This window comes from Peromyscus californicus, unplaced genomic scaffold (assembly GCF_007827085.1).
Source record: "Peromyscus californicus insignis strain IS unplaced genomic scaffold, ASM782708v3 Scaffold_1__1_contigs__length_55948999, whole genome shotgun sequence".
Classification (NCBI taxonomy): Eukaryota; Metazoa; Chordata; class Mammalia; order Rodentia; family Cricetidae; genus Peromyscus; species Peromyscus californicus.
The window spans coordinates 44,946,246-44,963,311 of NW_026294492.1; the positions used below are offsets into that span (position 1 = coordinate 44,946,246).

The window sequence follows — 17,066 nt, forward strand, 5'->3', positions numbered from 1 at the left end:
TTAAGTGAACCCAAGTGATGGAGATCAGGCAAAGCAGGAATCTTAAGAGTATTGGGCTATCACTGTCTGACTGGAAATCCCCAGGAATCCTGGCAAGTTTTACAAAACTTTGAAAGTCTGAGCAAAGGATGAAGGACTGGAACAGAACTCAGAGGCAATGTTATGTCAACATCATGTGTCATTTATTAGTCTGCTAAACTTTGTCTTTAAAATTTTAAAATTACAGTGTGTGTGTGTGTGTGTGTGTGTGTGTGTGTGTGTGTGTACACTTATATGCTCTTAAATGTGTGGATGTCAGACAACTTCTGGAGATCAGTTTTCTCCTTCTACCATAGAAGAGAGAACTCTGGTTGTCAAGCCTGGTGCAAGCACCTTTACCCACTGAGCCATCTTGCTGGCCCTTGTCTTTTTCTTTGGCTTCAATGAAGCAAGAACCCATTCATTAAACCTTACTACATGCTTTCTGTTCTACCACAAAGCCGTCTTCCTCTGTAGTTATTATAGAGTCTCCTAATAGGGGAAGGAGTTGAGGACCAGGGAGGCACAGGACCTTGATCAGTTCTGGTATAGGAACTGAGTACAGACAGCAATATGGATCCCTAGATTCGTCACCCATGGATTCAGCCAAAGACAGATTAAATATATGGACAATGGGGTGTGGTGTGGCACACTATTTTTTTTTTTTTGGTTTTTCGAGACAGGGTTTCTCTGTGTAGCTTTGCGCCTTTCCTGGAACTCACTTGGTAGTCCAGGCTGGCCTTGAACTCACAGAGATCCGCCTGGCTCTGCCTCCCGAGTGCTGGGATTAAAGGCGTGCACCACCACCACCGCCCGGCAGTGTGGCACACTATTAATCCCTGTACTTAGGAGGTGGAGTTAGGAAGATATTGGGTTCAAAGCCAGTCTCAGTTACATAAAGAGTTGAGTCTGGACTACATGAGACCTTATCAAAATACATGAAGGAGAGAGAGGAGTAGAAAAAGAAAAAAAAAAAAACTCACAAAAATTTGCATGTTGGGCAGATGGCTCAGTGGATAAAGTGCTTGCTGTATAGACATGAAAACCTTATTTTGGATTCCCAGCACCTATATCTATAACGGCAATACTAAGGGAGCAGGGACAGGCAGATTCCTAGAGCTCACCATTGGGAAGCCAGCTTTGCCAGTTGGTGAGCTCCAGGTTCAGTGAGAGACCTTGTCTCAAAAATAAGATGGAGGGACTGTAGGGACAGTTCAGGAGTTAGGAGCACTGACTGTTATAGAGTACCCGGGTCCAATCCCTAGCACCCACTCAGCAGCTCTAACCACCCATAACTCCATTTCCTGGGGATCCAACGCTCTCTTCTGGTCTCCAAGGACCCTAAATGCACATGGTGCACAGATAGGCATTCAGGCAAAACACCCATACATACAAAATAAATAATTGAAAAAAAAAATAAGATGGAAAGTGATTGATGAAGACACCAGTGTCAACCTCTGGCCTTCATATGCATGTACACACACCTGCACACATATGAATCTATCTATCTATCTATCTATCTATCTATCTATCTATCTATCATCTATCTATCTATCTATCTATCTATCTATCTATCTACCTACCTACCTACCTATATCTATATCTGTATCTCTCTATCTATGCCACACACACAGAAAATCACATGTGTATTAAACACATACAGACTTCCCCTGATTATTATTCTTTAAATAATATTGTCTAAAGCTAGTTTAAAGTCTTTGGGATGATGTGCATAAGTTATATGAAATTCTCCATAGTCTAATGTGAGAGATAAACACTTGGAGGCTTTGCCATTTATAAGGGTCTTGGAACCAACTGCTACTAGACACAAAGGGATGGTTGTAGATCTGAATGTGGAGCAACAAGGTTATCTGTTTTTTGTTTTGTTTTGCCTAAAATGGTCTCACTATGTAGTCCTGGCTGTCCTAGAACTCACTGCGTAGACCAGGATAGCCTCAAACTCACAGAGATCTCCTGTCTCTGCCTTTCAAGGGCTGGGATTAAAGGTTTACACCACCACACTCAGCCAAGGAGGTTATTGGTATGAATGAATAGGTAGATGCTTGTGTGCAAGAATACTGCATGCACAGATGTGCGTCTGTGAATGTATTGCCGACCTTACTGAGTACCTGCAAGCTGTGTGTTTTGAGTGTGTGCATGTGTATTCTTGTGTGTGTGTGTATGTGTGAAGTAGCCAGAGGTAACAGCTGGTATTTTTTTCAGTTGCTCTCTACCCTGTTTTTCTGAGATAAGGTCTCTCACTGAACCTGGAACTTGCTGACTAGGCAAGGCTGGCCACCTGGCAAGCCTGAAGGATCTGCCTGTCTCCCTCTCCCAGGTGACAGGATTACAAGTATGTACCACCATGCCCAGCATTTAAAAAAAAATGAATATGTGTGTGTGTGTGTGTGTGTGTGTGTGTGTGTGTGTGTGTGTGTGTGTACATATGCCATAGCATGCATGGTGAGGTCACAGGACAACTTGAAGAAGTCAGTTTTCTTCTTCTACAGTGTGCATCCTGGGAATCAATGAACTCAGATCTATGCTTGGCAGCAGGCACCTTTATGTGTTGAGCCATTTCACTGGCCCATTTGTTTTTTACTTTTATTTTTTAAATGTGGGATCTTATGCACAACAAAGCACTTTACTGATGGCACCAGCTCTCCAGCCCCTGCAAGTTTATTTTTATACAAAGCAAACACATAATGTAGCACCTACCATGGGCTATGCACTGTCTCATTTTTCTTTTTTCAAGATTTTATTTTTTAATTATGTGTATGTATGTGTGTTTGCATGTGAGTATGTACATGTGAGTGCAAGTGAGCAAAGTTGGCCAGAAGATGGTGTAGGATCCTCTGGAACTAGAGTTTTGGTGGTTGTGAGTTGCCATTATGTGGGTGCTGGGCACTGAACTTGGGTCGGTCCTCTGTGGTAAGTGTTCTTTACGACTGAGCCATCTCTCTGCCTTCCTATGACCTCTGCTATCCTGTGCTCTTTTGTTTTTTTGGTACAAAAGATGAACTCAGACTCATCTTTGACTTGCAATCCTCCTTCCTCAGCCTCCAAGTGCTGAGATATTAGGAGCTTCCGGATCCCAGAGCCTTGTGTGTATTAGGTATGCCATGTACTGTTATAAATATGTTATCTGTTCACTGGGTCTACTGTAGTTTTTACAGATGGTTAACACAAGGCAGAGAGGTGGAGTATCTTGCTCACTTAAGGTAGTGGTTCCCAACCTGTGGGTCCTACATATCAGATATTTACATTATGATTCATAACAGTAGCAAAATTACAGTTATGAAGTAGTAATGAAATAATTTTATGGTTGGGGGTCACCACAACATGAGGAACTATATTAAAGGGTCACAGCATTAGGAAGGTTGAGAACCACTCACCTAAGGGAACAGAGCTGCATTTAAGCCCAGGTAGGCCTCTCCACTAGAGCATCTGGCCCTATAACTTTGGTACGACACTTCTTCCCATCACTCTACACAGACCTCTTTTCTTATTCTTCCCTCTCTTCACTTTATTGTTTTGGCCACTGGTTGTAGATCAGTGGTAAGGGTGTGACACCTATAGGCTACCTGCAGGTCCCCAGGACTCTAGGCCCAGGAAGTGGGAGGCACTTACAATGTTCATGATGGCCAGCACATACTGCTCCACATCTCTCCGCCCGTGGTAGGCCACCATCATCTTGTCAGCTACCACCAGGGTCTCCACATAGCGCTCCCTGCTGACTGATCGCTTCAGGCCTGGCTGGCCTCGCTCCGTGTCATTCCCCAGGGGTCTAGCAGGCGGTGGCTTCAGGGTACGCAACCACCATGGACGACCTTTCCATGGTTTCTCATCTGGGAGACAAAGTAGAGCCACTGAGCACCTATTGCTGGTAGGTCACAGAACTGCCTTACAACTGTCATACGGAACTCTAGGCTATCTGTGACTCTTCTGCCTAATAGCCCTAGTAGACAGCATTTGTTCTTGAACTCTTGATCCCCGTCTCCACCTTCCCGGTCATGTTTTAAACATGATTGTATGAATAATATTCATGCCCTTCAGCTGACTGCCTGAGTGTGTTGTGCATGTGGAGGCCAGAGGTTGACAATGGGCATCTTCCTTGATTGCTCTCCACTGTATATATGGAAGCAGAGTCTCTCACTAGAGCCCAGAGCTCACTGATTCAAATAGTCTAGTATCCAGCTGCTCCAGGGATCCCTGTCTCTGTCTCCCTAGCTCTGGGGTTTTAGGTGGCCTGCCATACCCACCTGGGTGCTAGGGATATGAACTTACAAACCCTGGCCTTGATATTTGCAAGGCGAGGCCTTTACTCACCAAGCCATCTCCTCAGCCTGGCTTCTGTGTGCATATTTTGTAGGGCCTTGTGTAACTGGAGTAAACATTCTACCACAAAACTCACTCCTAGCTCTTAGTATTTTGGCTGCATAGCCACTCAAGTGTCTGCTATGACCACTCTGTAGCTTAATTGTGTGAGTTGGCAATAATTCTTGGTAAGGAAGGTTTTCCCTACTGAACATCTATCACAGACAGCTGGTTACAGCAATGATGGGTCACTCCACTGCCTTACAGCATCATCTACATCCTTTCTGGCCTCTTGCCCTCAGATGAATGAAGCTCTAGAATTTAATCGCTGTTCTTTCACAACAATGTCTTTCCTCATTATATAGTACCTTGTTGACCTTTGTGATGGAAAAACTCTGCTGCCTATTTTTGCCTCAAAGGAGTAATGTCATATAACCTCCCTGCCCATCTCCAAAGACACAGGAGTACCTCTCACTCCACAGGCTGTGTCCAGATGGGGGTGACGCAGAGAGGAACGCTTGTATACTACGTGGGGGCCACTCTCTTCTGGGCCACGGCGACCTTTGGGCCCACCTTGCAGGGGCTCAATCAGATACTCTTCCTCACCTGCCACGATCAGACCATGCTGGGTGGGGACAGAAAGCTCACTTCAGACTCTGGTATCCTGGACCCTCTGTCTATGATTTCATACCTTCCTTCCCCTTTTTCATTACTAGGAATCAAACCTAGGACCTTGTGCATGCTAGGCAAGCATTCTACCACTGAACTATATACCCGGCCCTTCTTTTGTTTGGTTCTTTTTGTTTTTCTGATGTGGGGTCTTATGTAGCCCAGGCTGTCTTAGAACTCACTCTGTAGCCCAGGCTGGCCTGAAACTTACTACGTCGTTGGGGATGACTCAGAACTTCTGTCTCCACCTCCCAAGTGGTTGGGCTTGTGGGCTTGTGTCACCACACACCTGGTTTGTATTCTGTCTTTGTGTGTGTGTGAATACGTACACACTGTGTAGAGATGCCCAACCTGAGGACTTGTGCACAGGCCGGATGAGGAGAAGGTCTCAGCTTTATCTTCTCTAGACAGGGCCTCTTACTGGATCTGGAGCTTGCTGTTTTCTGGTTAGAGTGGTTGGCTATGAAGCCCCCCATAATCGGCATGTCTCTGCCTACCACCTAGCACTTCATTTACAGGTGTGCACAGGGTGGGATCTGAACTCAACTCTTTGTGTATAAACTCTACTAACTGAGACACCTCCTCAGTCCTACCCTTAAAAGAAAGAAAAAAAAACATTTAAAAAAATTTTAAAATACAATTTCATTATTTCTCCCCTTTCCTCCCTTCAACCCCTCCTAAACTTTTTAATTCCTTAAAAAAGGTGTTTTTACATTTATTTGTGTGTGGATGTGTGTGGGTGTACACATGCCACAGCACATGTGTGGCAATCAGAGGACAACTTGAGGAAATTATTCTCTCCCTCCAAGATGTGGATCCTGGGGACCAAACTCAAGTCTTCAGGTTTGGCATCGAGTGCCTTTGTCCACTGAGCCATCTCACTGGCCCTACTGTTACTGACTTTACCATGCTATGCTATTTGTCTGCTTTCTTGAGAAAGATGTCCCTTTACTTTCAGCCTTACATAAGGCTTAACATTTTCCTTTAAGTACATCTTCAGCTGCATCTCAAAGGACTGATCAGCTCAAAATACTTTTAAAACACCCCACTATGATTGTTCCATTCTGTTGATCATGTATTTTTCTAAACTTCCAGAAGAAGTGAACATTTCCCCCTGCTTCCCAGAATCCTCAGCTCACCAGGCCCCCACAGGTGCTGATGGCCACGTGGGAGCTACCAGCCTGGCCTTGCAGGTGGCCAGCGTAGAGGCAGTGGGCTCGGGCAGCCCTCTGCCAGGCCAGGCCCTCCCGTGTCCAGTATTCCACGGAGACGTGCCCTGCCAGTAGACGGGGGCTGCGGGTCAAATTCAGCAGGAAGTGAGTGCTGGGTGCGGCCACCTTGTAGAATAGACGGGACTCCACTGCTGTGGCCCCCGTACCCCGACGCTGCCTCCGGAGGGCAGGTTGAGAGAAGGCCAGCATTGCCCCGTTGTGGTCCACGCGAGTTGGGAAGGCAATCTCATAGCTCTCCAAACTGGACAGGAGTTCATCTGTAGGTAAAGGGATCAGAAGACTGAGGTCGGTCCCTGCTGCCGAAGCCAGTGATGCTGGCCTCATCCATCCCTGAATCCAGGTCACCAACTATTCAGCCTATACACTCCCAGGACCCACGAATCCCCCAATCCTAGTCCACTCACTTTTTCTCAAGGACCAACTGACTTCCTCAGTTTCTTGTTCCCTTCGAATTGCTACCAGTGCATGTTTCCTACCTTGAGATCTGAAGGCATGCGTGACCTTGAATGTGAGGCCCAGCCCCAGGGCAAGGGCCCAGCGGAGGATCTGGCAGGCAGAAGCCATAGGGGCTACGTGTCCACATCTCTCTCCCCAGCCCCGGCTGCTGGCAGCCCCTACAGTGCTGCCTCCCCTGTTCACAGTCTGGGCAGCATCACCGGTCTCCTGGGAAGAAAGACTGAGTTAGGAGGGGCCTTGGTCCCACTGCCCAGCATAGCTAGTGCCAAGGCCCCTTGCCAGACTGAAAGGGGCATCTTGCAGCCTCTCCATGACCAAGGCACTTCTATCAAAAGATTCCTGAATAGTTTTAGTATTTGTTCCCATCTCCCACCTCCTCCCCATCATGTCCACACTCAGAGGGAACAGGGACCAGCGCAAGAAGCCACCTTCTCAAGTAGATGATCTAGAATCACCCCGGATGTGGGCCTCTGAACAAGACTGTCAGGTACAATACTAATTGGGGTCAATGAGGTGGGAAGACCCAACCTAAAAGTGGGTGGGACCAATCCCAGGGCAAGGAAGGGATCCTACACTATATGAGAAAATGAGCTAGTGCCAACAAGATGGGTTAACAGATAAGGATGCTTGCCACCAAGCCTGACAACCTGAGTGCAACCTCCCAAACCCACACAGTGAACAGGGAGAACTGACTGACTCCTGTAAGTTGTCCTCTGATTTCCACAGTTGTGCCTGTGGCACATGAGTGCATATGTGCATAGACACACACATGCACACACACCAAAACAAGCAAACAAAAACCAACAAATGTAACTTAAAAAACAAAGCAAGCAAACAAACCAATCCCTGAAACCAAACAAAAACCTGAGTCATTTGAAAGCTGGGGTGATGGTCGGGGAGAATTTCCAGTCCATAATTAAAATCAAGGCAGGCACTAAGATCTTCCAGGTTTCCTTCAAGTCCTCCATCATCTTGGTATCTGGCTTTGGATCCCTGTTTTTTTTTTTTTTTTTTTTTTTTTTTCCCTCTCATTTTTCCAGACAAGGTCTCCCTATATAGCCCTGGCTATCCTGGTACTTATTCTTTTGATCAGGCTGGCTTCGAACTCAGAGATCCACCTGCCTCTACCTCCCTAATGCTGGAATCAAATATGTGCACCACCATGCCTGGCTTTTATAGGTAGGTTGTTAACGCCCCACATCATGGTCGCATATTCCCAGAGGCTTTACCTTCACTCTACATCCCTAGCCTTGCTCTTTAATTTTTTAAAAATTACATTCCTTTATTTTGTGTGTATGGAGGTCAGAGGACAACTCTCGGCAGTTGGTTCTTCTGGCAGTGGGGCCAGAGGATTGATTTCAGGTCATCAGGCTTGGCAGCGAGCTCCTTTATCCACTGAGTCATCTCATTTGCCCTCTAGCCTTGGTCTTTATTCTGCTTTTGCTCTCAGATCCAGCAGGCGTGTTTCTCAGGCATCTGCCCCAGGCTAGTATGTTACAGACACTTCTTTGGGCTAACCACTCTGTGCCAAGTCCCTTCCCTGCCCTCTGGTCTCCACCCTCCACCTCCTCTTCTGTACAAATCCAAGCCCCCCTTAATCACACACTGTCTTGTTTTCTTTGCATTCCAGCCAAGTCTGAGAGTCAATCCCCAAACAGGGCAGTTTGGCACCAGAGAGAGAAGCCGGAATTTCTCCAAGATGCTAGCGGAGAAAGCCACATTCCCTACTTCTGCTTGGGTCCTTCCAGTAATAGGAGGCTCTCTCACAGATATTTTGAGACTCTGCAGTTTTGTTCAGACGGGCTAATGTATTCCCTTGGTTGAGTGGTGGGTTCCTTTTGTCTTCCTCTCAGCCCCCATTTCTGGGGGGGCCTCACTTGTTAGTATAATAGTTCAACTTGTTAGTTGAACCCTTGTGTATGGATTCCTCAGTCAGTTGGCACTGGGCAAGGAGACCCAGCCCCAAGGGGATCAAAGGGAAAGAGGCAGGATGATCTTCAGCCCTAAGCTGAGCTTTGTTTGTTTTTTTTTTTTTTTGAGACAGGATCTCACATATCCCGGGTTCACTTCACAGACGTTTTGTGTAGCTAAGAACTTGAATTTCTCTTGCTTCCACCTTCCATGTGCTGGGATGCCACCATACCCAGTCTATGCAGGGCTGGGGATTGAACCCAGGCCTTAAGCACTCTACTAATTGAGCTAGATTAATTAGTACCCAGTACTAATTAATTAATACCCAGGGTCCTTGAGATGAGTGTTTGGAGTTCAAAGTTTGCTGAGTCTTCTGATCCTTTCCTTGGGCCTGGTAAAAATCCTCTTGGTCTTCATCCTGTCTCAGTTCCTAAAGTAACATCTCCCACTCCCCCCAAAGGCCTTCTTCCTTTTTCTTCTTGCCTCTTTCCCACCACTCCTTCCGTGGAGACCTCAACTAAATCTGAAACTCACTCAAGCAGCAGGAGAGACGGCTCAGTAGTTAAGAATGCTTAATGCTCTTACTCCCAGCACCCACATTAGGAAGGATTACAACCACTCATAACTCCAGTTCCAGGGGATCTGATGCTCTCTTCTAGCCTCCATGGGCACCTACACAAACACGATACACATAAACTCATGCCAAAACATACACGTACACATTATATAAGTAAATATATATTTTGAATATATTTAAATTTTAAAAAGATTCTGATCATGATCCTCTCCAGCCTTAACTATTCCACTTCCACTCAAGGTACCAGCAATCTCAATGCAAGAGAGGCAGTGGACCCAGCCTCCCAACCTCTGCCCCTTTCCCATTCTAGTCCTACTAGGGGTAGAACCCGATAGTGGTGCCTTTGAGACCCCAACCCCTAGTCCTCTATTCTTGAGCCCCCACTACTCCCAATAACTGCACAGGCTATATTTAGTGTTTCTGGCTCTGGTGGGGATCAGAGGCAGGGTAGAAGGACTCCACTGGGTGAGTGACTGATGGAGGTGGGGGGCGGTCACCTGCCCACAGGGTCATAACTACTGGTAGGAGTGACACAGCTCCCAGATCCCAAGATGGGAACGACCACAGATAAGTCAGCAGGTCTGCGGGAGACAAGGCCTATTTGAGGATGGCTTCCAATTGAGGAGGACCTACACTATGAGTGTGTCTGTGTGCGTGCGTGTGTGTGTGTGTGTGTGTGTGTGCGTGTGTGTGTGTGTGTGTGTGTACCTAGGCTTGGCCCCTTTCCCCCAAACCCCTCCTCTAGCAGGCTGCAGGGAGGTCACCAGCTTGGGGGAGGGGGCAAGGGCTGGAGGAGGAAATGCCTCCTGGAAACTATGGCTCCATCTCATCCCTGGGATCCTGCAGGGACCAGTACTCCACACCAAGGTCTCAGTAGGTCAGGCTGTCAGGGAAACCCTGTAGCAGAAGGTTCTCAGTGGAGGACAGAGTCTCTCTGGCCAGGCATAGGCAGCCATCACCCTGGAGCAGTAGGCTTCCTCCAGGCATTGCACATCTGGCCTGGCTGCTGTGAGCAAACACACAAAGGCCCAGCCAGAGAAGAGGCCTGAGGAGGAGGGGACTGTTCAGGTCACCACCCCCATTACCACTAACCAGCTGCTAATTAAAGTGTATCTCCCCCTAGTAGGGAGACACCCTGCCTAAGAGTACTGTGGCCTAGATGACCAGCTGAGGAGAAGTGGTTGTCCCTGCCAGACACACAAACAAACACACACTCACATTCTATAGGGCAATCACACCTGTATAGCAGGAAGGCCTAGTTCACTAAATCCAGAACACACACAACTACATACTCCCAAACCTACGTATACATAAACGTATTTCCAAATGGACACCCAGACGACCCACAAGCCCAGACAAACATGTACATTAGAGGCACACAGTTACACAAGCCAAGACAACTCACAAGCCTAGGGACCTACACACACTCATTTAACACAGAAAGCCAACTCAGAGACACACACATGTGCACCACAAGTTTACACATTCACAGAAGAGGAGACAAACTCAAATCCTACAAATTCAGACATATATATATACACACACACACAGGCATTTCCACTAAACACACTCCAAAAAAATGCAAATGTTCAGAGACAGACACACTTGGCATCTACACACACACACACACACACACACACACACACACACACACACACACCAGGCACTTTTCTGAGTGCAAACACCAGTTTACCCTCACTTAAGCAAACACTCAACACACCTCAACAATCCGCCCACAGAGTCTCCCCCAGATGCTGACAGCCATAAGGACACACAATCCGCAGAAGCACAACCATTTGAATTCACAGTTGACCCCGATTCCCTCCCCCCCCCCGTCCCCGCCCCAAACCTGAGCCAACCCAAACAGGCGTTCTGTACCTGCACACTTGGGGACATCCCGCACCAACACAACACAGCGGGATCCATGTAGCGTATCTCGTCCCCGACACACACAAAGTCACTCAGTCACTCATAGTCACTGCACTCTGGGAACTGCGCCGCCCAAATGGGTCCCCGATCGTCGGTACCTGTGTGCCCGGGGCCTCTGGTCCACGGTGGCCGCACAGTCTCGCCGCCCAGCGCGCAGGAAGAGAGGGAGCGAGCGCGCGGTGGCGTGGCCGGGGGAGGGGGCGCGGGAAGGCACTCACTTCCTGAGCAGCTTGCCAGGGTTATAAAAAACCCCCAAACTCCGCCCGCCGCTGCTGCCGCCGCCGCCGCCGCCCAGGGCCTCAGGCTGGACCCGAGCCAAGGACCCCGGAGCCCGGGTTACCCCGCCCTGCGAAGGGCGCCCGGCACGGGTGGAGATGCTGGGGAGGAATTTGGAGTGGGGGTTGGGATGGGGTGTTGGGGAAGGTGCGGGGGGGGGGGGGGAGCTAGGGGCGGGGATAGAAGGCGGGGTTGAGGGGAATGAGATGGAGAGTGGAGGAGGAGAGGGCGCACACAGTAGGGGGATGGGCGGGGAGACCGAATAGCATGTATAGGGATTAGGCGGGAGATGGTTGGGGGAGAAGAGTTTGAAAAGAGGTGGAGGAGGTGGGGGCATGAAGGAAGAGGCAAAATTGAGTTGGGTGGCGAGGGGGATGGGACAAGGGGAGAGTCCACTGTCTCGCCTCCATTAGCCGCGTCAACAACAGCTGTTATTTATTGAGGGCTGGTCCTTGCTCCAGCAAACATTTATTGGGCGCCTCCCCGTATGCCAGGCACGGTGCCCGAGGGTGACTGAATAAATCTCAGTTGGGTCCCGGCCTTCACAAAGCTCCTGTCTGGGGGCTTTGATCTGCCGTGGCTCCGCCCTTGAGAGTTGACTGCTTTAACTCTCTTCGAGTGGAGTGGGCCTGGCCAGTCCCATTTTACAGATGTGAAAACTAAGGCCAGCCAGAGGGTGTTGTTGTCATCTTTGGGGCACAGTGCTTATTAATCCAAGAGGAGTCAGAACATGAAGGAGATGACCAGTACAGTGGAGCAAGACTGGGATTCCAGTCAGCTTTATCCAAGGCCTGATTGTGGGGGTGTTAAACAGTTAGTTACCCATGGTCTCAGAATTCCAGGCCTGGCCCCCAGGGAGAGCTTTGGCCTTGGCCTTGACCATCGCTGATTCTAGGTTTACTTATCCTTAGAATGGGGTAATGATAGCCTTTGTAGGGAGGAGGGGAGGAAGAAGGGTGGTTGTGGGGGAGCAGGGGAGTTTCAACCACAAACATTGACTCTGTGCTGGGTTCAGCTAGGGATACAGGTGGTGTGCTGTCTCTAACCTGAACCTCAACTCAAACCTGAACTTGGAAATGACATGTTAGGGCTCATGCATACAGCACGGACACCATGCCAGACCAGAGGGGCAGCTAACTCTTAGATGCGGCAATCGATAGAACCCCCACCCATCTGTAAAACTACTGCCCCCTGGGCCCCTTTCCTGGCCTGCCTTCCCTAGCCCTCTTGCTCAGTAGAAAAGTCAGCTGCTTTTGTTTTGTGTTGAAGGCTGCTCCAGCCACCTGTCCCCAGTTTGGGGATGGCTTCTAGACTCACAGTGGGAATATTTTCAGGACTATTTTGAGCTGTGTGGCTTCTACCTAGGTGTCCTGCTACTTACCAGCTTTGAAAGCGAATCCCTCAATTTCATTTGCAAAACCATGACTTTCCCCTTCCATCCCCTCCTCCTCTTTCTACTACAACCCCAGAGTTTTCTTGGGGCCTCCTTTTCCCATTAGGGTGGCACATGTGGCTTCAGGGATTGGAGGGTGGCAGTGTTGTACATGATGTCTTATCCTCAGTGAGCTCCTTTGGGACTTTTGCAGGAAATTCTGGGGCTTTTACTTTGATATATTTTTGACTCATTTACTTGTATTTTTATGTATATAGTGTCTGTGATGTGGGTGCATGTGTTGGGGACATGTAGTGGACAGAGATTGATGGATGTCCATCTCAATTGCTCTCCAATTTATTTACTGAGGCAGTTTCTCACTGAACCTAAGCTCTTTGGTTCTGTTAGTCTATATTTTATGGATTTTATATGGGTTCTGATGATCTGAATTCAGTTTCTCCCACCCCCACCTCCCGATAAAGAAATGCTTTTTATTAGGGGCTGAGGAAATACACAGCGAGGCACACAGAGGAAAAGATCCTCAGCAAAACAGAGAGAGAGTGTATGGGTCACTCAGGAAGCTGAAACACTGAGCTCAGGTTCTCGAGTAAGCACAGCAAGTGCTTTATCCACTGAACCATGTTCCTGGCCTTTTAATTTGATTTATTAATCTTTTAAAACTATTATTTTTTTGCCTGGTGGTCGTGGTGGTACATGCCTTTAATCCCAGCACTCAGGAGGCAGAGGCAGGAGGATCTCTGTGAGTTCGAGGCCAGCCTGGTCTGCAGAGCAAGTTCCAGGACAGGGCTACACAGTGAAACCCTGTCTCAAAAAAAAAAAAAATTATAGATATGGGTGTTTTGCTTGCTTTTATGGCTGTGTGCCATGTGCATGCAGTGTCCGGGGAGGCTGAAAGAGGGCATTGGATCCCTGGAACTGGAGTTACAGATGGTTGTGAGGTGCTATATGGGTGCTGGGGACCAAACCCCAGGTCTTAGCTGCTGAGCCATCTTCCTAACCCTATTTATTTATTAATAGTTAGGTCTCGCTGGGCGGTGGTGGCGCACGCCTTTAATCCCAGCACTCGGGAGGCAGAGCCAGGCGGATCTCTGTGAGTTCGAGGCCAGCCTGGGCTACCAAGTGAGTTCCAGGAAAGGCGCAAAGCTACACAGAGAAACCCTGTCTCCAAAAACAAAAACAAAAACAAAAACAAAAACAAAAATAGTTAGGTCTCACCATGTTGTCCATGTTGGCTAGAAACTTCTGTGCTCAACAATTATGCCTGGTTCACCTTCCTGAGGGCCTGAGACAAGGGTTGCACATCACAGAACCTGAATGGAGTGAGACTGAGGACAAGGTGTAGTCAACACTGTAGTCAACAGGGAGAGGAGGCCTCTTGCAAGCCTGAAATTAGAGGTAAAAGAGACAGTGCCCTTGGGCCATCATTATATGAGGTCTGAGCTGGTTGATCCTGAAACTCACAGCTGGGCTTTCATACATTCACCCCATCTTTATTGATCACTAATTTGTGCCAGGTGTCCACCTTAGGACTGTGAGTGAGCACAAGACCAGGAGCAAGTGTCCATTCCATGGGAGACATATTCTGCCTCAGGACCTTTGAACTTGCTCTTCCCACTTCCTGCTATATTCTTGTTAGAACAGGAGTATCCAGTCATTTTGTCTTTCCAGTCTCAAACATCACTCAGCAAGACTGTCCTGACCTCACACTTCAAAGTCATACCCTCCCACATCCCCTTTTCCATTTCCTGGTTTATTTTACTCTTGCCAGAAGTCACAATCATCAAATATACTTTAAAGAATGCTTGTTTGTCTTTATTGATATTCCATCTTGTCCACAAAAAGACCAGCTTCGTGAGGGGAGGATTTTTTTCTCTTCCATTTATTTATTTTCAAATATATATTTTAATTTAGGGGGATTAGAATAAAATCACATTAATTTTCCCCCTGCCCTTTCTTTTTTCCAACATCTCCCATGTACCCCCCTACCACACTCTCTCAAATTCATGGCCTCTTTTTCATATGTACGTGTGTGCGCGCGCGCGTGCGTGCGTGTGTGTGTGTGTGTGTGTGTGTGTGTGTGTGTGTATGTGTATTTATTAATCATTTAACCTGCTCAGTCAATATAATGTTAGTTTATGTATGTTTTCAGGTCTGACTATTTGTTATTAACCAATTGGTGTGCTCTTCCCTGTGGAAGACTGCCCATTCTCAGCATTCCTTAGTTGCCTGTAATTCTTTGTCTGGGGTTGAGGCCTATGAGATTCCCCCCTTTCATGTTCGTCCTTGTTCAAGTCATGTTTAGGCAGCCATACTGGTGAGATTTTATGGGTGTAGCTTCTTACAAGGAGACACAGTCTTAGAGCAAACTTCTTGATGCTCTGGCTTTTACTATCTTTCTGTCCCTTCTTCCAAAATGTTCCCTGAGCCTTAGGTGTGGGAGTGTTTTGTAGATGTATCCACTGGGACAGGGCTCCACAACTCTGCATTTTGCTCCTTTGTGATTTTTCTGGAATGGTCTCTATCTGTTGCAAAGAGCAGTTTCCTTGATAAGGAGCAACAACTACCCTTATTTATGGGAGGGATGGTTTTTTCATCTCTGTGGTTCACAGGAATATCCCCTAGGATCTCACACTGAATAAATAACAATATTGAAAAAAATGAGGTGATAAAAGGCAGAGTGGTGCCATGGTGCTTTTGTTTGTATTTGTTTGTTGAGACAGAGTCCCATATAACCCAAGCCGGCCTTGAAGTTGTTGTTTAGTTGAAGATGACCTTGAACTCCAGATCCTCCTGTCTCTACCTCCCAAGTACTGGAAGGACACCCTGGGCCACTGAGTCCTGCTGATGCAGTTTGAATGTTAAGAATTTGTTCTGGGATAAGGTCTCAGTAAGGGCAAAGCACATGTGAACAACAGTGTTTTAAGCCAGCTTGGACTGAATTTTAAAAACTCCTTTGGGGGAAGATGTAATTTACAGTGAATGTTTAGAATCCTAAGGGATTGCACTACAGGGCTGGCACTGGGGGTGCAATGGAATCCCGTTGTTACTTTAGGCTTTGGAATATGGCAAAAGATGGGCTAGTTAATAACAATATGTAGGGCCCTATCTTTTAGGTTTGTGTGTGTGTGTGTGTGTGTGTGTGTGTGTGTGTGTGTGTGTGTGTGTGTTTACATGCCCATGTGTGTATGGGTACAGGTGGAGGCCAGAGGTCAACCTTTGGTCTCCTTCCTTTCCACTTCTTAAATTGTTATTAAAAAATTTTATTTTATGTTAAATTATATGTATGTGTGGGGTGTGTGTGAGTGTATATGGATCTAAGTGCAGGTAGGTGCCCATAGAGGTCAAAAGAGGCTTTCCTTGGAGTTGAAGTTACTGGTGTCTGTGAGTTTGGGAAATGAACATTCTTAATTGCTGAGCCATCTCTTCAGCCTGTTGTTGGTTGTTTTTTAACTCTTAGCTCTTGGGCGGCAGTGGGGGGGGGGCACCCAGCTCCCAAATAATCACACACGTGGAGTCTTATTCTTATGAATGCTTGGCCTTAGCTTGGCTTGTTTCTTAAATTATCCTGTCTACCTTTTGCTCTGGGCTTTTATCTTTCTCTACTCTGTATACCTTTTTTACTTCTTACTCCAGGGCTTGCTGTGTATCTATGGTGTCCTCCTCTCCTTCTCCCTCTCGTACCTTGATCTTCTCTTTCTAGATGTCTTCTCCTATTTATTTTCTCTACCTGCCACCCCTGCCTATCCTTTCTCCTGCCTAGCTATTGGCCACTCAGCTCTTTATTACACTAGTTAGGTGTTTTAGCTAGGCAAAGTAACACAGTTTCACAGAATTAAACAAATGCAACATAAAAGAATGCAACACATCTTTACATCATTAAATAAATGTTCCACAGCATAAACAAATGTAACACATCTTCAACTAATATTCTACAACATCAGCCCATTTATTCTTTTTGGTTTTTTGAGACAGGGTTTCTCTGTGTAGCCCTGGCTGTCCTGGAACTTGCTCTGTAGACCAGGCTGGTCTTGAACTCAGAGATCTCCCTGCCTCTGCCTCCCAAGTGCTGGGATTAAAGGTGTGTGCCACCATGACCACCCAGTTATTTTTTTGTTTTGTTTTGTTTTTTTGAGACAGGGTTTCTCTATGTAGTTTTGGTATCTGTCCTGGATCTTGCTCTGTAGACCAGGCTGGCCTCGAACTTACAGAGATCCACCTGGCTCTGCCTCCCAAATGCTGGGATTAAAGGCATGTGCCACCACTGCCTGGCTAATTTTTTTTTTTTTAA

General features: G+C 47.2%; 1 protein-coding gene across 6 annotated transcripts in view; it reads right to left on the reverse strand.

Annotated features, from left to right (window-relative positions):
* Adamts10 (ADAM metallopeptidase with thrombospondin type 1 motif 10) overlaps nucleotides 1-11,513 on the reverse strand; it is a 31,658-nt gene extending 20,145 nt beyond the window's left edge. For 2 of the 6 annotated variants that reach the window (XM_052746634.1, XM_052746633.1), the window contains exons 1-5: nucleotides 11,059-11,180; nucleotides 6,713-6,899; nucleotides 6,144-6,493; nucleotides 4,804-4,960; nucleotides 3,649-3,866 (exon numbers count right to left, since the gene is read on the reverse strand). In XM_052746634.1, the coding sequence (XP_052602594.1) occupies nucleotides 3,649-3,866; nucleotides 4,804-4,960; nucleotides 6,144-6,493; nucleotides 6,713-6,899; nucleotides 11,059-11,106 (960 nt within the window). In that variant the 5' untranslated portion in view covers nucleotides 11,107-11,180. Of the gene's footprint in view, nucleotides 1-3,648; nucleotides 3,867-4,803; nucleotides 4,961-6,143; nucleotides 6,494-6,712; nucleotides 6,900-11,058; nucleotides 11,184-11,207 lie in introns of those variants that run through there. The other 4 variants (XM_052746636.1, XM_052746637.1, XM_052746635.1 and 1 more) reach the window with 4 other exon arrangements.
* Between the last annotated feature and the right edge of the window lie 5,553 nt (nucleotides 11,514-17,066).